Raw genomic sequence first — 23,499 nt, forward strand, 5'->3', positions numbered from 1 at the left:
AACTGTTAATAAAACAGTTTTTCTGTATAGAAAGTACACGTTTGAAGCGCCATTTCATTGTCAAGTGTGTTTTCACTGATCAAAATGTAGTCGGTTGTAAGTACTAGAGATATGAGGGCGTTTCCTATCCTTCTACTCTATATTTTTTGGTTTCTGCCATATTGTCGAAATTGTTGTCCCACTACTATTTTGTTTCATTCTGCTGTAACGCATATTTGAACAAATCTTGATTCACTCCCAACTTCCGAGCGCACCCAATGAAGTTTAACGCGGTTACCCAGCAAAAGACAGGTTGATCATTTAGGAAAATAAAGACTAGAACATCTCAATGAAAGCATTGAAGGGATGTCGCAAACGAAACATCTTAGGCATATCGTACTTAAGTTTGAAACATTTTGAGGAACTTAGCGGGATAATAGTAGGTTCAAAGATTATAGGGTAGAAAGATGGGAAACGATGCGACTAAAGCGATTTGAGCGCCATTTGTGTGTCAAGCATGTTTTTATGACGCTAGGACTGGATAAAATTTTGATGCAAGTGGTTTTAAATATTTTGTTTCTTGTACCGCTTTTTGTTTGTCTAGCTCGTTCTAGTTGATGATTATTGTACTTCGAAGTGGATAAAATTCTCAGGGTGACAATGAGAGACAATAAGTTCAGCAAACACTACTGACTACACCATGAGCAGTGAACATTTTACTGCTGGTCAATTGATAACTGTTCAACCACGTAAATTATTGTATGCAGAAAGCATCCTTTGCATGAACGGCCTATTAAGGGGAAATTATGACCTTTATAGGTACATTCAATGATTCTCAATTGCTACTCTTTCAATATACTTATTCAGAAATGCAAATGATGGTATATTGAATATGTTCATATTAATTTCTGATATATGTATATTTTACAAATCCAACTTAGTTTAATAATTAAAAACAACCTATCGTACAGAAATAACACCTTCGACGTATAACAGATCACCATATACTTTCGTGTCATAGTCAAAGCTTCATTTATTGTCCGTAATTTAAATTTTTGTAAATTTTTCATAAATTGCAAATAAAAATATAGCACATCCAACAGCGTTTTTCATTGATATTAATTGATTCCAAACAATGTTTAGATGAAAACTAACATCATGATTACAAAACAAAACCATACTTTTGTTTTGTCGCTCAGGATGTTTGTTTTCTGATCAAAACAATGAAATTTAATACTAAGAAATAGAATTCGAATTTCGCGCCCCTCAATCGGAGCAGTTTGGAACCACTCTACGTACAACTTTCGACTCAATAAAAAAATGACTAAGGTATTTCTATGATGACAATTTCGAAATTAGTCACGAAAGTTTTAGTGTTGTCTCTGACTGATCCTTAGAATGTACTATTTTCCAACGAGTGAATTTTCGCTTCAGCATTTATCGTTAAACACCTCGCATTAATCGCCATATATCTCAAAAACGTTTGAACGTAGAAAAAATTGCTTAGGACAAAATTTGTGGAAAATGTTATGCTCTACAACTTTCATAATGAATGATAATGAATGCGAAAAAGATTTGAAGCCCAGGGGAGGAGATAATTAAAGAAAACTGATTTTTGTGACCTTTATGGCCAATTTTTATTGTTTCGGCTTGCTAAAACTGTCAGATTATATTTATTCCGTTATTCTTGAATCATTAGCTTCAAAATAAGAAAAAACACCACCGCGCTAGATAATGTACACGTGACTTTTTTTTTGCAAGTTTGTCACCCCCCCACACATTTTCGACACGCTTAAATTGTCAGATTCAGAGAATATATTCTATTCAACATGTAATTAACCACGTATATCTTAATCTGACACGCTCGAGTATGTACAATGATCGGTTTTTTTTACTATTCTGACAGGCTGTCCTATACAATTCCCCCTATATACAGGTCTAATTTTTGGAAGGGGTAGGCTCTACAGGGTCCAAGATATGTTAATCTGATACGCTCGAGTAAATCCCAAATTTCCCTCTTCGGCTCCCCAACTATTCCTGGTAACTCCAATCTTTATTATTATATCGTTGATTTAAGTATACCTCAAACATCGATTATGATGGAATTTGAATAAAATTCATAGAAAAAAAAATCTGTCATTTTACTTCAGGTTTGTCCATACTTCAGGTATTGTTCATGTTCACTTTTCGGGTGATTGTAAAACGCCTAACCTGTAAAATTTCCTCAACCAAAGGTTAACCTTCGATTGCACAACCGGGCGTAAATTATCTGATTTTGTGATTTTCCCCTCTTGCCTCTCTTACTCGCTGTTTACGAAATTAGTATTACTCGACTATGCAAATATTTCAGTATAAAAAATTTCTGTTTAAATTTGTACTCTGACAGCTTCTTGATATCGGTAGATGACTTACTGAACTACCGTTCCGTCAACTTTGTGCAATTTTCTCTGAATTAGATCAGTAGAGGTACAGTTAGAAAAATATCTCTAATATTTTGCGTCATGATAGAGCTATTGGATTCCATTCAAAATATTTGAAAATGAAAATATCCTGGCGGATCCATTTTAAGAAACTCCATCATTTGTTGATTAATTTGTTTTGGAAATTCCCATGATATTAGAAAATGTTTTACTAAGATGCACAAATGAAAGTAGGTACTTTAAGCCTACCTTCCAACGAAATTTATTAGATGTCTGATTCGACACTATGGAAGCGCAACGCACTATTGAAGGACCATGTATATATCAGAAATATAAAAATGACAAAAAAAAAAGTCCACGACTTCTACTCGTTTGTTTTTGTTTAAAACAATGTAACGAACTGCACCATGATAGGTATAATCACATTCAAATAAAATTTCTCATCACTCACTTTGGCAGCTGATGCGATAAGTTCGTTATTCGAAACACCCCTCTTGAAACTGGAAGTTAGAGAAATTGGAATGCAGGCACCCATTATCCACAGGAAGCATGGAAACACAAAGTCAGCCAAATGGAAGCCATTCCATGGTACATGGTCCAATATGACATATCCTCCAGCCCCCATATTTACAAAAATCATCGTAACGATTGATATCCTGTTAGGAGAAGAAGGAATATGTGAAACTTGAAACACATTAACTCCACATTATACAGTGAGGAAGTAAATGGACAACCCTCCATCCAAAATCTGAACGGGACAATATTTCGACAACAAATGTGTATCAGTATATACAATAAAGTTCTCCGCCGCGTGTGTCTGTTAAAGATAATGAACGGACTTTCATGCCGTTTTCACCAATAGATAAAATTCGATTCAAGAAGGTTTAGATAAATTTATTCTGAAAAATTCTTCTTCCTGGTGTTTGATAAAGAATTTATCCTCCTTATATTCCTTTACACTGGGTTGGCAAATTTTTTTCTTGAAATAGCAACTTATTCCATGTTGAGTGCATTTGAATTGTCTATTTAACGCTTTTATTTTCTCGCAAAAAATATGTTAGAGCATTATCATTTCATGAGCATTTTAGTCTATTATAAAAGGATCCTGGCATAAAATGACGTGACTTTAAATTGCAACAGTTACCTATTTCAATGAACTCTCGTAATAAATGTTCAAAATGTTCTCCATCTATTTCCCGGCAAAGATGAAGTCTATGAAATATTGTCTCTTTCAGATTTTGTATCGTGGATCTATTAACAACCTCACTGTATATTCGCATAGGGTTGGTAACGATTTTGATGTCATTCTTTGTAACCAGAATATTCGACTCATGTAAAATGTAAACTTCATTGAACTAAAACGTACTGAGGTACTTACCCTCTGAAAGTATCCAAAGATTTGATTCTACTTTTTTTTGGATGCGTCTCATCTGGGAAAACCTCGGTTGACTTAGTTCTGTGAAATTTTTCAATTAATTTTTTGATACCGAAAATTCCAGATATGATTACTACATATATCAGTAAAACGGTTACCATTGCTGGAAAAAGAATTAGAATAAGTTATCATGCATCCTTCCATATGGAAACAAGGATAGGAATAACAACGAACACATAACCAGAGTTTATCAGAGTATTTCATTCGAATACTAGTAAATACTAAAAGAAAATAACTATTTTTTATTTTCGAAGATTTATTTATGAGAAATGACTAACGGTATTCTATTTTGAGTAGATGTGTGGTTGCTCCTAAAAAGGGCCAATTCCAAATAAAGTCCATCTTTTCGAATTTCCCGCACCTAATACTTATAGTATTAAGTATGTTTAATATAGTAAGTATAGTAACCAACCAATCACTATAGCGCATCGACGTTCATTGCTGGTCATTTTTTGAGTAGCTTTGTATGTTGCCTCAGGGTCAGTCGACGTGACCCAATTTATAAAATATCTTCATTTTATTTTGCGTGGTTTTAATAATGAAACCCAGTTATTGCAGTAATTCTGCAGTCATAGTGTTGAAACACTGTTGAAGCGTGGATTGACGAGATAATTCACCAAAATTATTGATTCTTTATTATTCATTTTATGGAAAAAACGAGAAGAACAAAATGTATTCAGTTTCTCAAGAAGATCAATATTCTGCAAGGAAATGATAAAATGTCTGCATTCAATGTTACCATGAAGCCTAAGAAATTTTCATTGGAAGCATTTTTTCATTCAGGCTCTTTCAAGGAGTTTTTTATACTGAAATGGGGAATTCTCCGCAATTTGGGTTATCACAGCATATGCAAGTTTAAACTGAATAATTATGAGTTTCATTCATGAATTTTTCGAATACACCGCAGAAACTATTGAAAATCATTCTTCAAATATGTGGTTTCAAAATTTGAATCGCTTCGTTTCTAGTTTACGATTTGGCAACAGCACCTACTAGAAAATAGAAAACAATGGCTTGTTTATCAAATAACAGCTGTTCATTTACAGCCATCATAAGGCGCGTACTCACTGGCAAGCCTCAACAGCAACCGGCCATAAAAATCCCATAAAATTTTACGACCTTCCTCGTTCGTCGCAGACTTCATAGACAGCCATCTTTGTTATTCCCATCAAGATAGTGTATTTGCTGTCCTTTATTATCAACGCATATTTCAGTCGCCAACTTGTGCAATAGAAACGAAACGCTGCAAATTTTAAATACCCATTTTTATTTTTCATTTTTAAGTACTTTTTTGGGAAACGGTTAAAATGGGACTTTTCAAAGATATTCCATAAAGAATACTTCAGAAGGAGTATTTCTTATTCATACATCTTGTTGCTTATTCAATGCCGTTTCAAGATATACATATGTGGTTGAATTTGATGAGGCTTCAAGGGTAACTGGAGTATAATTGATTAATGGCAAAACGTGAAATATTTCTTAAAATCTGAAAATGTAAAGAGGGAATCCCACCCCTCAGTTAAATTCAAAGGACAATTTTCTACCACTGCAGACCTCCATTGATATGTTGAAATATTGGCCAAAGCCAACCATATTTCATTCGGAATGGAAATTACCTTCCACATTTTTCCGAAAAAAAAATAAATATTAGGCTTTCCACCGATACCTCAACCATTTCAAGAATTTTCCACCAAAAAGAATCAAATGAAAATGAACAGTAAAACCAGCAGAATGAAATCTTCGGCATTGAAATTCTCCATTCTCTTTTTGTGTGTTGTGTGTATACCTTTTGATTATTTCTTGAATATGTGCAAAACTGTACATTTTGAAAATCTGACTATTCAAGTGGACGAAAGAGTCACCTGGACATTATCGAGCGTGGTGATTTTTTCGTATTCCGAACCATAGTGATTCGAGAATAAGATGAAAATATATAATGTGACCTTTCATAAGCCGAATAAAAATCGGAAAGTTTTGCCTGAAACAATTTTTCAAAAAAATTTCACCGTTTTTGAGATAGGATTGATTGAGTTCGAAACTGCAGCTATACACGCCAGACAAGTCCTATCGCGAATAACAGTTCACATTAAATTCTCTGATTCAGTTCCTCTCAGCCACAAGTAGGCATTTGACTTATTGTTTTAAATCCTTTTGAGCAACTGTAATAATTTTTCAGTTACTAATCTCCACTTGAGAATCTGATAATTCTGTAGAGAGTTTGTTGAAATCTATTTGAAATTATCAGGCATTGGTAAAGAAAAGAGGTTTATAACAAAAACAAAACTGTGAACTGTGAGAATTCAGCCAGAGGCTCTAGCCATTACATCTATGTGCAAACAAAGAAACATAGAAAGACTCGAAATTCATTTAATTTCACTTTTCGCTTTTTCATAAAGATCTTATTATCATAAGAGTTTTTATCATTGGTTCATAAAAAAGATGATAAAGTGTCCTCATTATTCAATACTTACGCAAATAAATATTTACTGGCTCTTTTTCTACCTGAAATGTACAATGTGTGTCATCTAAGGTAACATTATATACGCCATATTCTCCCATGGGTTCCGGTATATCACATAATATATTATCCTTGACGTCATTTGGCGAACTTGAAATCTTATACTTATAATTGGAATTGACACGGAAGACATCACTTGCGAAAACTTTCCATTTCATGTAGTAATCACACTGAAATAAAATGCATTTGATCATTGAAAAAACAAATATTGTTCGAAAATTGCATAGTTGAATCAAGAAATGCGTTAGTTGAAGCATTCAAAGAAACTTGTTCTGAGTATAATGTTCTTTCACCTTTGTGATAAGGCGCATTTATACCAAACGAGAATTATTCGCGAACACTGTTTGCAAACAGTAGTACGGGCGGTGTAAACAGTCATCGGTGCCGAACAGAGTTCGCAAACCCTGTTTTCGAACGTTTCAGAGAGCTCGAGCTCATTTCGGCACATGCCGGTAAAGTAATGTTCCATTATAAGGCACTGTTTGCGAACAATGCACGCAATATGCACAGGCGGTGTAAACACTCATCGACGCCGAATAAAGTTTACGAAGCCTGTTTCAAAACGTTTTAAAATGCTCGATCCCGTTCCGTCTCATGTCGGTAAACCGACGAATCATCAAAGGGATTCGGATTTCCTTGCACATCTGGCGTCATATCATCGAAATCACCGGTGGACCGTGATAAGTTATTGGGTCTTGGTATTTAATTTATTTTGAATTTTGGTGAGATCTCTTCAATCGTGATTTCATAATTAATCAATCCATTTGAAATGGAGTCCATTTACGATGGCTTCACAGACAGACGGTAATAATTTTCGATATTGATGGTTTTGAAATTCGGTAAAGGTACATGATGACACTTCCATAAGAATCTCCTGTAGCCAAAAATCGAAGTGTTAGTGCCAGTCTAACCGACGCTGGAATGCTCTCTCGATAATTGGTGTCTTTCTTGACACTTTTTCCTCAAATTTGGCGAGTAATATATTAAAGTCCGATAGTGACATGCGGTAGAAATTTCTAAAAAGTTCAGTTTCGTTTGCTCTCAAGTCATCCATCAGCTGGGTATAATTTCTTCCTTTCAGAAGAGAATTGACCCAGGTTGTTCGTCTCCTCCTTTGGCGTAGTTCTTTCATTCGAGAGAGTATTACTATCACAGACTCTGATTACTATAGATTCAGTAGAAATTGCAATTTTAGATAATGAGGGCGCCATGTCGGTGCACTTTAGAGAGACCTCGTTGAATTATCAAGAACAACTGCTCGTTCGGACAGGCGCGGGCTGTGTGAACACCTCCCATTCTGAGTTTTCGAACGTTTGAAAACATTTCAAAACGTTTTGAAACGTTCGAAAACAGTGCTCGTTTGGTGTAAATGCACCTTTACCGAGTTCTTGAACGAACGCGGAGCACCAACTCAATAAGCCCATATACCACGATTACCTAAACTTACTTAATTATAAGTGTGGTGAGGTGAGTTGAATAGAAGTTTCTCGTTCAATTTCGAGATGTGTTTTTTGAAACCTAAATTCATCCACGCGTTAATTTAATCTATAATCAACGTATATGATTCAACTCATTTCTATAGCCACCAATAAAAAACGTGTCTCATCAAGCTTTTTACAGCGTATATTTAAAAGGAGAAACCATTCAAAAACTCGTTGCTCTAGCCATAAATCAAAGATTATAGATTAACTCTATAATCTTTGGCCATAAATAAGAAAAGATTTCTTATCGTACTGGATCGAGGTAATTAGAAATAAGCTTATTACTAATAATTTTTACTCCTAAGAAATGAGCAACTTCTGCCAAACCTTCTGGACGATATAGATGATAAGTGGCTCACTAACTTAACTTCAGTTGATATTCCATTTGAGGTACAGTATTTATTGAGCCTAGGAGAGAAATTCAACTTACCTTATAGAGCTGATGATATCCCTCTACAACAATTGATTATTAACGAGGAAAGTGCCCTATCTGCTAATACTAACGAGGATGAGCGAGTGAAAAAAAGAAATAGGATTATTCATTCAATAACAAACTTCATCAGTTCCGGTTTTTATAATTCAAATAAAAGAGACAAAAACATCTTCAAATCGACAGATATCACAAAAAAATTTTAAAAGATCACAAAGAAATAGTAGTGCTAAAATCTGACAAGGGGAATTCCACGGTAGTTATGTATAAGAGTGTAATATGACTTAAAAGCTTCATCTATGCTGAATGATCGTGATACTTACAAGAAAATAGAAAAAGATCCAACAATAACTATACAAAATAAATTGAACAAACTGTTAGTTTTATATTTAAAATGTCACCAGAGACATCTATTGATTTAAGGCTGAACAATCATGTCAAGTAACTTAACTCTATGGTCTGAATGACAGATGTGTGTATTCGATGTAGGCTCAACAAGAGGAGTCAGTCTTTTAGCTGACGCTCGAGAGTTCATGTCGTTTCAATAAACTTTCTAGAATATCCACTATTTTTTCTTAACAGGTTATGGGCCCAGGACGAAAGTTTTAGTAGTTTATTTGAGAAACGCGAATTACATCGAGTGCTAAAATGGCCACGAGTTTTTTAACGTGTGTCCCAAAACTGATGGGTCGTGAGAACTATGCAGATTGGGCTTTCGCTCTGCAAAACGTGTTCGTTCTAGAAGGACTCACGGAGTGCATCAGTGGTACGCAAACAGACAATGTGTTAATCGGTAAGGCTAAAGCCAAAATGATTCTTACATTAGACGCTTCGCTTTACATCCATGTGAAAGATTGTGATTCGGCTAAAGAAGTGTGGGACAAACTCAGAAACTTGTACGAGGACAGTGGTTTCGCGCGAAAAATTGGTTTGCTCAGAAAATTAATCTCGTTACGTTTGGACAATTGTGAATCAATGGAACATTATGTGAATCAAGTGATAGACACATCCCAGAAGTTGGATAGATCCGGTTTCAAACTCAGTCAAGAATTGATCGGAAGCTTGATGCTTGCCGGTTTAACGGAAAGATTTGAACCCATGGTGATCGCCATTGAACATTCTGGAATAGACGTTACTGCAGATTCCATTAAGTCCAGGTTGTTGGATATGCACCTAGGTGGCGCTGGTATTGCAGAAAACACTACAGCTGGAGCATTCGCCAACAAAGCTTTCAACAAAGGTAACAGAGGTGGCAGCACCAACAAGAAAAACAAAAACAAAAGTGAGGTTACTTGTTATAAATGCAAGAAAACAGGTCACTTTATGAACAAATGTCCAGAAAACAAAAAGAAGGAAGATTCGAGCAGTGCTTTTAATGCAGTTTTTATCAGTGGAGTATTTAACAAAACGGATTGGTATGTTGATTCAGGATGCAGCATGCATATTACTTCCAGAAAGGACTGGCTGAAGAACATACAGCGAAATCCAGATTTGAAAGAAATTACTGTGGCTAACGATAATAAACTAGCTGTAGATTGCTCAGGTGACATTGAAATAGAAACTGTAGTTGATAAAAAACAGAATCCTATTACAATTCGTGACGTTGTGTATGTTCCTGGTATGATGACAAATTTGCTGTCTGTGAGTCAGCTCATCAGAGGAGGAAATACTGTCAAATTTCACCAAAAAGGATGTGATATTTACAACGTGAAAAAGCAATTAGTGGCTACAGCATGTCTAGTAAACAATGTGTATAAGTTAAATTATACTGAAACTAAGTCGACTATGCTAGTAAATATGGCTGTTTCCTTAGAAACATGGCACCGAAGATTTGGTCACTTAAATTACAAGGATCTTAACTTAATGAGAAATGGTCTTGTGAATGGTCTAGATTGCAAAGAAAATTCAAAGAAAAACGAAGTTTGCGAAGTCTGTTGCGAGGGAAAACAATCAAGATATCCATTTAACCATCCGGGAAGCAGAGCAACTTCAGTATTGGAATTGGTTCATGGAGATCTATGTGGACCAATGGAAGTAACATCCCTAGGAGGTTCAAGATATTTTTTCATCTTGGAAGATGATTATACAAAAATGGTCTTTGTATATTTCCTCAAAAGCAAAGATGAGGCCTTCGACAGATTTGTGGAATTCAAAACGTATGTAGAAAATCAGAAGAATTCTAAAATAAAATGTTTCAGGAGCGATCAAGGAACTGAATTTGATTCTAATAAATTCAAAGCATTTTATAAGAAACATGGAATATTACATCAGCAAACAAACGCATATTCACCTCAACAGAATGGAACTTCAGAACGAATGAATCGAACCATTGTTGAGAAGGCTCGTTGCTTATTGTTTGATGCAAATATGAAGAAACTCTTTTGGGCAGAAGCTGTGGCAAGTGCAGTGTACTTAAGAAATCGTTCTGCTGTTTCAGGGATTGATAAAACGCCATATGAAATGTGGTTTAACCAGAAACCTGATGTCACAAGAATAAGAATATTTGGAAGTAAAGCAATGGCCATGATTCCCAAAGAGAAAAGACTAAAATGGGACAAGAAATCAAGAAAAATGGTATTGGTTGGCTACAGTGATAACATTAAAGGATACAGATTGTATGATCCTAGCACAAGGAAGGTGATTGTGAGTAGAGATGCAGTTATAGAAGAAACTCCATCAAGATCAATGATATTAATTGAACCGTCACCAGAACCAGTGGGGGCTCAGGTCAGCGAAAACCAGTTAGCTGAAGAACAATCAGTAGAAGAAGAAGAAGTATCCAATGAAGTGTCATCAGAAATAAGAAAATCAAGTAGGAAGCCAAAACCCAAACTATATGAAGACTATGTCACTTTTGCATGTGCAGGAGTTTGTAATCCAGAAGATCCAGTAACGGTGGAAGAAGTTTTTTCTTCTCCAGATTCTGATCTATGGGAAAAGGCGATGTCCGAGGAAATGCAGTGTTTCGAGACAAATGATGCCTGGGAGCTGGTGGATGATGTTCCAGAGTCTGCAACAATAGTTCCATGCAGGTGGATTTTCAAGAAGAAGACCAGTGAAAGTGGCGGAGTGAAGTATCGTGCGCGGTTAGTGGCGAAAGGGTGCGTACAAAAGTTCGGTATTGACTACAATGATGTATTCTCTCCGGTAGTAAGACATTCTAATTTGCGGTTGTTGTTTTCATTAGCTGTAAGTTTGAACTTGAAAATTGTGCATCTAGATGTTAAGACTGCTTTTTTGAATGGGTCACTTGATCAGCCAATTTATATGAAACAACCAGAAGGTTTTATTGTAGAAGGACAAGAACACAAGTTTTATAAATTGAAAAAGGCTGTTTATGGTCTTAAACAGGCATCTAGAGCCTGGAACCATAAAGTTAATCAAACTCTATCAAAATTAGGCTATAACAGATCGAATCTTGAATATTGTTTATTTATAAAGAAAGATGAAAATTCAGTAAGTTATATTGCATTGTTTGTTGAAAATTTAGGATTAAGACATTTTAAATAAGTGGGGGTGTTAGTTTTATATTTAAAATGTCACCAGAGACATCTATTGATTTAAGGCTGAACAATCATGTCAAGTAACTTAACTCTATGGTCTGAATGACAGATGTGTGTATTCGATGTAGGCTCAACAAGAGGAGTCAGTCTTTTAGCTGACGCTCGAGAGTTCATGTCGTTTCAATAAACTTTCTAGAATATCCACTATTTTTCTTAACACAAACTTATAAAAAAGTTGTATGATAATAACAAGATTGATGAAAACACCTACAACTATCTTAAATGCGAAAATGGTATTAGCCCAAATATTTATTTTTTGCCGAAAATCCACACAAAGATAATATCCCTCTTCGACCAATCGTCAGGTACATAGATAGCCGACTTTATAACCAGAACAATTTCATAGCCAAACTCTTAAATTTTATTTTTAAGAAAGATGAGCGATATGTAAAAAACTCCTTCGAATTTGTAAACAGTTTAACCAATGTTGAGTTGCCCGACGACTATATCCTTATTTCTTTGGATGTTAAATCACTGTTCACCAATATTCCTGTTGAACTTGCAAAAAACTTGATTGTAAAATATTGGGGAAGAGTTGAGACCAATACAGAGCTTAGTGAGGAAGAGTTTCTTTGCCTTTTCACATTGTGCGTTGACAACAGCTACTTTGTTTATAAATCTAACTATTATAGATCCACTTCTCTATTCTTAAGCCGGGTCCAGACTATGTAACAAAACATTTTATTAACAAAGTTATATAACAAATGTGTTATACAACTTTGTTATATAACTCTAAAAATAGTAGAGACATCCAGACTATGTAACAAAATAAAACTAAACAAAAGTGCTCATCTGGAAGCAGTGGCATCTGTAGAATTGAAAATATCCCTAAACGTAGAGGATGTCATTTTGGCAGCAGCAGCTTGCGTGATTTTATGTAGACGACGAGTGAAATCTAAACGGAGATTTTGGGTACGGCCATCGTTGAGAGCTAGAGGAACATATAGTGGAACAACTCGTTTGAAGGATCTAGCAATGGATGACACAGACCCATTGACAGGGGACATTAAATGTGATGGTAGTTTTTTAGTTCTGCAATACTAAATTCAATCGCCGATTCGCCGATGCGCTGGCTGGCTGGCGCTGCAGTAAATGTTTAATAACACAAGTGTGGACAAGTTTCGGCGTGTTATATAACAAAGTTATATTACTTTCTTTGATCTTTACCGACACCCAACGGATAACAAAAACTCTGCTGTATAGCAAGAAAAATGTTGTAAAACATTGTGTTATATAGCTTTTTCACTTGAATTTCTCTAACAAGTTATATAACTTTGTTATATAACTTATATAACTTATATAAGTTATATAACTTTGTTATATAACATGTTTTGTTACATAGTCTGGACCCGGCTTTAGAGAAGGCACGAAACTTATATGTAATTAGTATCAAAAGCCAACATCGTCTGAAAGAATTATGAATTTTCTTTCCCAACATCCCTTCTCACAAAAGCTCAATGTTATAGAAAATCTGAAACATAGAGTGTTAAAAATATTGAATGAAAGATACATTGAACAAAATCTCAAAAAAGTTGAGGATATTTTGGTCAAGAATAATTACCCGGTTGGTATGATTAGGAAAATTATGAGGAAGAATGTTAGAGAGATGGATCCCCAAAGAAAATATAATAAATTTTCAAAAATTCCTTCCATAAAGGGGCTTTCAGACAAAATTTCAAGAATATTACAAACTGATGAATAAGGTATAGCCCAAAAGTCAGAAAATACAGTGAGACGGTTCTATAGTAAGCTTAAAGAAAGGACATCAAAGGACTTCCTTTCAAACGAAATGAAATTCAGTGTAGTGATTGTGAAAAAGTTTATATTGGACAGACTGGCGCTATCTGAAGACAAGGGTCACGGAGCATAGAAGAGATATAACCAAAGCACATAATCCAACACGTAAAAAAGAAAATGTAACGGCCCTTGTAGATCATGCAAGTGAACGACTTCATTCATTCAGGTTCGACGATGAAAATTTTAGGAATGCAACGATATCTTAAAAAAAGACTTTTACATGAAATGATATCTACAGGGGCATAACTCTTGGGACATAGGCTAAGGGCAGATTGTTTCGACCAAAATATGGCGATAGGACCAAATATACCTCAATAAAATATTGCTGTGGAAAAAGATAGAGGGCGTTAAAGTTGAATTTTTTATAAGGGGACAGAATAATATTTTCTTCGAAGTTCGAAAGTCCTTTATTAAAAGAATTAGAAAAGGCATAGACGTCGGAGGAGGCCACGTAGAACATTTAATTTAAGTTTATTCTTTTTATGTTACATTGTTTTCAAGTATGCTTTATCATTGAAATAAATAAATAAAATAAATAAATCGTTACTTTAAATTCCCTTCCGATGCTCTGAACTGTTCAATTGTGTTTTTCTTAAAAACGGATGAAGAAATATACAGTGAAATTATTAGCAAAAAACGAAAAAAAATCCAACATTAACGCCCTCTATATTTTTCCACAGCAATATTTTATTGAGGTATATTTGGTCCTATCGCCATATTTTGGTCCAAACATCTGCCCTCAGCCTATGTCACAATAGTTATGAATCACCCTGTATAAAAAGAAATATAAATTCTTTAAATGAGAGAACTGATATTGCGAACCTCAATACATCATATTTCAATTTGATTTTGTTGTCTTTGTCTTTTTCCATTCTACAACATGCCAAATAAATATCAGATGCGTAGGAAACAGTTGAATTTTATGCCATTTTTTTCTTTTATATTCACTTTCAATAAGACTGCGTTTGAAAGAAAAATACACATCTCTCTAACTATCTTTTTCACACTTTTCTTGATAGAAATTGTATGACTAATAGAAACAAACAATAATGTGAGTTTTTCCACCTTTTTTCTGATTGATGTGTGTGAATCTACTTTGTTTTTAATTTTACTCATGTTTTTGAGGTTGTGTTGTTTTTTATTTACATGTGAAATTGTAATTGTTAAAGTTTATATATAAGTATATATTTTATTTACTTTGTATCCGTCTGTTTCAAATAAACCGAAACGTCGGCAAATTATTGAATTGGTTTCGTTTCATTGGACCTGAAACCTATCAACCCTTCTCTCTTTTTGTTATAATTTGGAGGTCGTAAATCACTTGCCCTACTAATAATACTGTTATTATTATAATACAGCGTTGAATATGACACTATTTGAAAACGCGTTAATCTAACCACCAATAAGAAATAATAAGAAACGTGTCGTTCTCGAGCTTTTACAACGTATAGATTCAATAATGAAATGCAGAATACAGTGATGAGTAATAAAACTAAAAATCATCTTGACTGAATGCCTTTATCATAAACCATATCCTTTATTTTTTCCATAAGAAATATTTTATTGGGTTTATTGAGTTAGGATCTGTAGATCTAGGATGCTGTGAATATTACCTCAGAATATGTTTAGAGTTATTAATATTTCATCTTGGAGCAAATTTTATTTGTGCCTTTTATTGTTGTTTCATAAAGGAATTACTTCATATATTAGCAAATTATTATCCTCTTCTACACCTCCACTGAGTTTTTCAAGAAGATTCTCATGGTTCATGCATATTTATTCATGACTTCCACTAGACATCTTAGTCCTATCCTTTGCATCCTAGGTATTCAAACGACATGACTTGCTCTATGGTGTTGTTTTCCAGTGCTAATTAATTTGCATCGTAACGGCTTCCCTTCTATGGTCATGCATTCGGTCTTCTGTAAGATGTCTAAAACTCTGGTGTATTCACTGATTCGATTTTGTTTTTAATTTCGTGGGGATATGGGATCAGTTTCGTTTTTCCCACTGTAGGTAGCGCTGTTTAGAATTTGACAGAGCATTGTCATTTGATATTTGAAAATAATTTGAATACTTTCCTACGACGTACGAATATGTTGTATTTATAAGCGATTATTGGTGTGTGAAAATGTATTAGTTTCGAAAAAGGGGTGTAGAACATCCATTATTCAACATGTCGTTCAGTAAGTTCAGAATTTGAAGCAGAACCAAATCAAATGAACGAACATTCGGGACCGATATAGCTAAGTTTTATGGAAACTTCAGCAATATTTCAAAGAAACTCTATTGGAAATACGTAATGTGAATTGTGAGCATGTATTGAGAATCAGAAATACATAAATCTATTCGAGTCTGTTACTTCAAATATTCTTCCTGAGTAGATATAGTGAAAATTCCCTTTCCGTCAATTGAATATATTGGGTATTTGACATCATCTGTGATTTATTAAAATCATATTGAATTACCCCCTCACGAATTCAAGTTGTCAAACGGAAATTATCTTGAAGAAGAACAGTAAATCATCCTTCAAAGTTCAAACCCTTATTCGATAGTGTTGAAAAATTGACAGATTTGTTTTTACAACGAAAATTGAACTGTGAAGCACAAATATTCCTTAACAGCTGACAAAATGGGCCAGTTCATATTTTGCACTCGTTGATCGATATTCGATATCAACGCAAAACAAAATAAAACGAGAGAGTATCATTGGACCTTTGGTAGAACAAGGATAGAACGAAGCAAATGACATGGTGGCGCCGCCACGAAACTGATCCCATATCCCCGATTTTCGGAAATGTTGATGCTTGCAAAAAGCATTGAACTAAAGAAAGAAATGGAAGGGACCCGCAGTTCAGCAAATCGGCAGAAAGTGTGTCCAAAAGTGTGGGAGTGAGAAAGACTATTGGTGGGTATCCCTTCTCTCTCTTTTAGATGTTTTGTTTACATCAATCAGCTGACGGTTTTGTTGATTACTCAGTTTAAATTAGTTTTTGGGATGATTTCTGTTGTGTTCAATTGGAAACGAGATCTAAAAGTGTTCAGAATGCTAAAACTCACGATTAATATTCGCTTGAAACTTGAAAAAACTCAAATAAATCGGGGAATCTCCGAATCCCACTCGAAAACCTTTAAGTATCTGGATTTTCGGTTTCTGAGAAATATGGATCTAGTGAAGGGACAGATTACCTTTACCTGGCCACCCGAAGGAATTAAAAGGGTTGAAACTGTCTGAAAAGACCTCTTTCGATTTTAACTGTCCTCTGAGTAAGTAATCTTCAGAATTGAAGTTGTTTGTGAATTTGTGGTATAAAGTTGTAGAGAAAGTATTTTATAGGTTTCTCAAATCATTGTTGTCCCCATCAACATCAGTACTGTTTGCAGTCACGCAAAATTGGTAAATTTCAGACTCTTGTTACAACGATGGTTGTAACAAGTGGCTATAGGATGCTCCAATGTGCCGAACAAAAATGAGCCAAAGAGTTTCCACAGGTAAGTCTATTTTAAATATTTTCATTAAGAGATCCCTTTTTGCGACTTCAAAAGCATTATATATTACTTTATTTTAGGTTTCCTTTTAAACGCCCAGATATTTTGTAACTTTGGATTACTGCTGTAGGAAGGGAAAATTGGTATCCCTCAAAGTATAGTAGAATATGTGAAGATTACCTTCATAATCCAAGTTATACAAGAAAAATATTGAAACTTGATGCTGTACCAAGTGTATTCAATAATATCCCAAGACATTCAAGGATCATGGAATACTTACAGTTCCATCACTCTTCATATACAACTCACTGTGTTATGTTCATCAGAAGTGGAAGAACTTTCCGACCAATTCTATAAATCATGCATATGAAACAAGAAATAAAGACTCCTTGCAGATGCCAGTGCACCATCTGAAGCGCATACACCAGGGCATGGACTTCTGGGGCCCCAAACTATATAATAAACTTCCTTCTAAGTTTCATGACAAGTCCTTGATGAACTTTAGGAGAGAAGTGAAAAGGTTGCTTTTAAATGAAACTATATATTCTATAGAAGAGTTCTTATGGAGAAAGAATATGTGATGAGGATTGTTTTTTATTTTTATTGTGTTTGTATGCATGTTGTTACCACTGTGATATTTTATATTTGTTTATTACTGTCGACACCATTTGTAATATTAATTGCAAACGAAGATCCATCTAATCTAATCTAATCCGATGAGAAGCAGAGCGCATGTAAGTTTTCGAGTGAATTTGAATTATTTGAAATCGATAATTTTCTTTTTCATTGTAGACTATTACTGAAGATATATGTAAACTATTATATATATTGTTTATAATAAAAATATAGAAAGAATTGACACTTGTTTTTTTTTGGACAACGCTCCTTAATTAACTTAAAATTCAGTATAGTAAAAGAAAAATATGTATGTTCAACATGTAGATTAGAACCTTGATGAATTTCACATGATTATATTCTTTCACAATATACTAATCTAGTTAAAATGAACAAATTTCTGTTATTTTCACACAAAAAAAGACTTATTGAATTCCGTCTGCACTGCTCTGAAAAATATGATCAACATCGCAAAATTAACTTAGTAAACGTCTTGAATTGATGAAAAATATGATTCCAATCATCACAGTTCGAGAAACGAGTCCAAAATTTCAGATATCCCCATCTCATTGTTGCAGGTATTTGGCAAAAAAATTATTAAATTCCTTCTACACAACTATGAAAAATATAATTTACATCGCATATAGGTTATCTATGATCGAATAATCAACTCAGAAAACGTCCTGATTTGATAAAAAATACGATTCAAATCAGAAAAACGAAACGTCAAAAATTTAAATTCAAACTTTAATAGGTTATCTCTCCTTGCGCAAGTATAGAGAGAGAAAGATATACATCCAATTGTCTATTTCAGTCGGCCTCACTTTTGCTGACCCGAGAGTCCCTTCCATTTCTTTCTTTAGTTCAATGGCAAAAAGTGACAAGTGCACACACCAGTGTTTTAGACATCTTAGTCTTCTGCTTAGAGATTTTCATATTCAGTTGTTCCGCCCTTCTATAAATCGCCAACAATATTCTCTGGAGGTCATCCTCTGAGTCAGCGATAAGCACTGCGTCGTCGGCATAGCATAATATGCTCATTTTGTGTTTCCCCATATCCTAGTCCAGTTCTCTTCACGGCTATTATCATTTCATCGATTATTGCGTTGAATATTATAGGGCTGAGGCTATCGCCTTGACGAATACGAATACTCATAGTCGTTCGTAGCCGCTGCGTAAGGATGAAGTTTGTGCGTATTTGAGTTGTCATGTTCGCTTTTATAACCTTGAGCTTTATGTATTCCTTCGGCACCCCACTGTCTTAGAGGATAGTACTCACTTCTTGTATTTGGACTCTATCAAAGGCCTTTGTCAAGTCTACAAAGCAGAGATAGGCGGGGGTGTTGTACTCAGGAGATTTCTCTGTAAGTTTGAGTATGAGCAGTGCGTTTGTAGTTGATCTGTTCATTTGAAATCCCTGTTGTTCCTCTCTTATAGGTGTTGTTGAGGTTATTTTGTCCTCGATGATCTTGGTGAGGAGTTTCAACGAGGTGCTCAGCAGTGTTATCCCGCTGTAGTTTACTGGATCGGTTTTATCTCCTTTTTTTTCGTAATGCACACTTCTGTTCAATACCCTTACCATTACAAGCAAGTGCAAATAAATGAAGGAGGGGATGTATTGAGGGACTAGACTTCTGCAGATTCATGCTCAATGCTGATATTAATGATTCGAACTTTTTTAATGAAATCAGATGAGTCGAACTTTGATGAAGACTGCATCACAAATTATCATAACGCCCATTATCGGTCTCCCAAAGTGCAAGGTAACCCAAAAAAAAAGAACAAAAGGGTCACAAAGGAGATTCAGTTTAAATGTGTGGATTTGATAGTTTGTGGATGGTGTGTGGATAGATAGTTTGTCTATGGTGTGGATGGTCATGATATCAAATAACTTGATAGCGCCATCCTTCCTACCAGGCGCAAATAGAAACGCAGGTTAGTGAGGTGGAGGCGTGAATTTTTGAAAAACATTGAAAAGAACAAGACCGCGCAAATAAAGCGTGACAGTGACTTGTCAGATAGTACGTACAGCGCAGGAAAAATAAATGTATGAGATTCACTCAGAAAAATTTCTTTACCTTTGTGACAGCTCTAACTCATTCATTCATTCTACGATCGAGAGTATATTGTATGTTCCTCTTTTTTGTTTTGAAAATTTAAAATGGCCAAGAAAATTTATTTCCCATTGCACCCATTCCATCAATTTTTTTGGATGGCCATTTTAAATTTTGGAACAAAAAGAAGAACATGCGCTCCATCGTAAATAGAATATCGGTTCATTTTTCATTTTCATCGTTGACGGTGGTTTTTCTGAGTATATTCTGAAACATTCCTTTATCCACCAAAATTTTCTTGGTCGGCCATTTCGAACTTGAAAAATGAGGAATATGCGCTTCATCTTTGACTGAATAGTTCATTTTGATCCTCGGAGCTGTAGTATGAACAAAAAATTATGTTAGGATATTTTAGTCATCCCTCTATGTACTTTAGACACCAATTTCCATTTTGAACTGACCTATCTTGTACAGAAGGAATCCTTAAAACATTTTGATATATCCCTCTATCTACTAATTTTGTTGGATGGTCATTCTGAACTTGAAAAACAGAAGGAATTTAGGCGTCATCGTATAATGAAAATCAATAATGAAATCAGGGATTATGAAACATGATCTATAATCCTTTTTACGAAATGAGTCCATTCGTCCCTACATATAGCTAATTATTCGCGTCGAGAAACTATTATGAATAAGGGAAAATAAATTAACCGACTGCAGCATTGATATGAGAGATCGGCCGGGATCAAAAACACAATTTTATGACTTGAGGGAATTATATGGCGGATCGGCCACCGAATGCGAAGTTGAGCGAAGCTGAGAGTTTTCAATGCTAAATGATGAGCTACGTCACTCGATTCGTAGCTTGTCGATTATATTAGTACTGAAAATGCTCAGCTTCGCGCAACTTCGCATTCGGTGGCCGATCCGCCTATTAATTCGAGGAGGAACATACGTTGTATGTATTAAAACAAATATAGTTCCATCAGGACAATAGTCTTAATCATGAATCAATTTGAAATGTTAGAACATTACAGTCTAAATATTCCATGAGTTGTGATTTTCAACATCAATGCATTTAAGATTTCATCATAAAGAATATATCATAACATTGAATAATTTTCCTTACGTAGATTTTCCTTGAATAGATTTTTTTTAGATAGAAGAAACTCCCACCTGAGAGTGCATAAACCCTTTACTTACTCAAGATGTTTCTATATCTTACTTCATAAGCTAAGTCAAATCAATTGTTTACGAAAATGAACATAGCCTCTCAAAGTAGTAATTTTGAAAGATCCTCATTTTGAACTTAGTGTACATAACTGGCGTGGGGAAAAATTGTTGGGCAGTGAAAATAAGGAAGACTCGAAGATGATATTATTGCAGTTTAGGCCTTACTGAAATATAAAAGTACAAATCTGGGTCAGCTGATGACTGAAGTTAGGTACATAGGTTACGTTCATGTCAGCTGATGTGCTGATCTCCCTTGGCCGTAGTGCGAAAATGGACCTTATCGACTCGAGTGATAAGAAACGGCAACAGGCCCCGGGTGAAGCTGGATGCGTTACATTCGTGTTGAAAAATCTCGAAATTCTGAAGCTTTTTTCTCGTATTTTCTATTTGTTTACCGAGTCGAGAGTACCACGCGCCTATAATCCGGTTATTCGTCTTTCGTTTCGCTTTTTTCGTGGACATGGACGTGCGGCGGTTTTCGAAGAAACAGAAAATTCCCAAACCTCTAAATCAGCTGATTTTCCCCTCTTACCTCTCCCACTCGGTGCTCACGAAATTAGTAGTACGAGACTAGTAAGTCCAGCGATCTATTTTTTCATGGATCCATCTTTTACCACCAAATCAATAAAAAAAAGTCATAAGCAAATATAAAATCAATCAATCAAATCAACCCGATTTAAAGAGTGTAGTGATGTTTACCGCCGAAACCGAAGCGAATAATAAGCTATATGCAAGGAGGAATGGGGTGACTTCTCACCAAGGATTTATAAATTAGGGCTTATAATCTATAATTCCATACGTTTTTTTATACAGAATATTTTACAGATTTCTACTCCGGGAGAAATATCAGTTCAAAATAGACGGTCAGAGAAATTGATGGATAGAGTAAAAAGAGGAATGAATAAATATCCTGATATAAGTTTTTTCCATACGGTCGAAAACCCTAGAGCCCAACCTCCAAAGATTAATGTGAACCACCACTATTCTGTAGACGATAGAGAGCATGTTCTTCATATGTTTTCGAATGTGTAAGACGACTGGCCAATAAAATAGATTGAGAAATGTATCACTCAGAAAAATTTCTATTTCTTTATGACAGCGTCAGAGCTCTATCTCATTCATTCATTCTACTCTTTTTTGTTTTGAAAATTTAAAATGTCCAAGAAAATTTATTTCCCATGGGCCCATTCCATCAATTTTATTGGATGTTCATTTTAAATTTTGGAAAAAAAAGAGGAACATGCGCTACAACGTAAAAAGAATATCGGTTCATTTTCATCGTTGGAGGTGGTTTTTCTGAGTACTGAATAGTGATCCTTTGAGCTGTAGTATGAACAAAAAAAATTATGTTAGGATATTTCAGTCATCCCTCTATATGTTCTTTAGCAACCAATTTTCTCGGCCGGTCATTTCGAACGGACTTATCTTCCACAGAAGGAATTATTAAAACATTCTGAATAGAGACAAACAGAATATCGGTTAATTTTGCTCGTTGGAGGTTTGGTTCTAGGGCTGTCAGAATGAAAAAAATTATTTATGAGTACATTCGTATACATCTCTCTACTAACCAATTTTCTTAGACGGTCATTCTGAACTTGAAAAAATTAGGAATAGGCGCCTCATCGTAGAATGAATAGTTCATTTTGATCTTCGAAGCTGTATTATGAACAAAGAATTAAAAATACCCCTGACAGGAGGAATATGCGCGTCATCGAGATATGAAAATCAATAATGAAATCAGGAATTATAAATCATGATCTATAATCCTTGGTATGAAATGAATCCATCCCTCCTTACATATAGCTAATTATTCGCTTCGCCATACTATTATGAATAAGGGAAAATAAATTGAACGACTGCAGCATTGATTGATATTAGAGATCGGCCGGGAGCAAAAACACGGTTATATGACTTGAGGGAATAATATTGATTCTAGGAGAACCATACGTTGTATGTATTAAAACAAATATGGTTCCATCAAGGCAATAATCTTAATTAATTAATTTGGAATGTGAGAATCTTAGAACATTACATTTCAAATGTTCCATGAGCTGTGATTTTCAACATCAATGCATTAAGATTTCATCATAAAGAATATATCATAACATTGAATAATTTTCCTTACGTAGATTTTCCTTGAATATATTTTTTTTAGATAGAAGAAACTCCCACCTGAGAGCATAAACCCTTTACTTCCTCAAGATGTTTCTATATCTTCCTTGCTTCCTTCATAAACTAAATCAATTCAATTGTTTACGAAACTGAACATAACCTCTCAATGTAGTAATTTTGAAAGATCCTCATTTTGAACTTACTGTGTATAACTGGTATGGCGAAAAATTGTTGGGAAGTGAAAATAAGAAAGACTTGAAGTTGATATTATATCAGTTTTAGGTCTAACTGAAATATAAAGTACAAATTTTGGTCAGCTGATGACCGAAGTTAGGTACAATGTCAATGTCAGCCGATGTGTTGATTGTTTTGC

General features: G+C 34.8%; 1 protein-coding gene across 2 annotated transcripts in view; it reads right to left on the bottom strand.

Annotated features, from left to right (window-relative positions):
* LOC123309347 (heparan-alpha-glucosaminide N-acetyltransferase-like) overlaps positions 1–23,499 on the bottom strand; it is a 52,582-nt gene that overhangs the window by 21,672 nt on the left and 7,411 nt on the right. For both annotated transcript variants that reach the window (XM_044892431.1, XM_044892438.1), the window contains exons 3-5: positions 6,306–6,522; positions 3,778–3,937; positions 2,851–3,055 (exon numbers count right to left, since the gene is read on the bottom strand). In XM_044892431.1, coding sequence (XP_044748366.1) covers positions 2,851–3,055; positions 3,778–3,937; positions 6,306–6,522 — 582 coding nt within the window. The remainder of the gene's footprint in view (positions 1–2,850; positions 3,056–3,777; positions 3,938–6,305; positions 6,523–23,499) is intronic.

This window comes from Coccinella septempunctata, chromosome 1 (assembly GCF_907165205.1).
Source record: "Coccinella septempunctata chromosome 1, icCocSept1.1, whole genome shotgun sequence".
Classification (NCBI taxonomy): Eukaryota; Metazoa; Arthropoda; class Insecta; order Coleoptera; family Coccinellidae; genus Coccinella; species Coccinella septempunctata.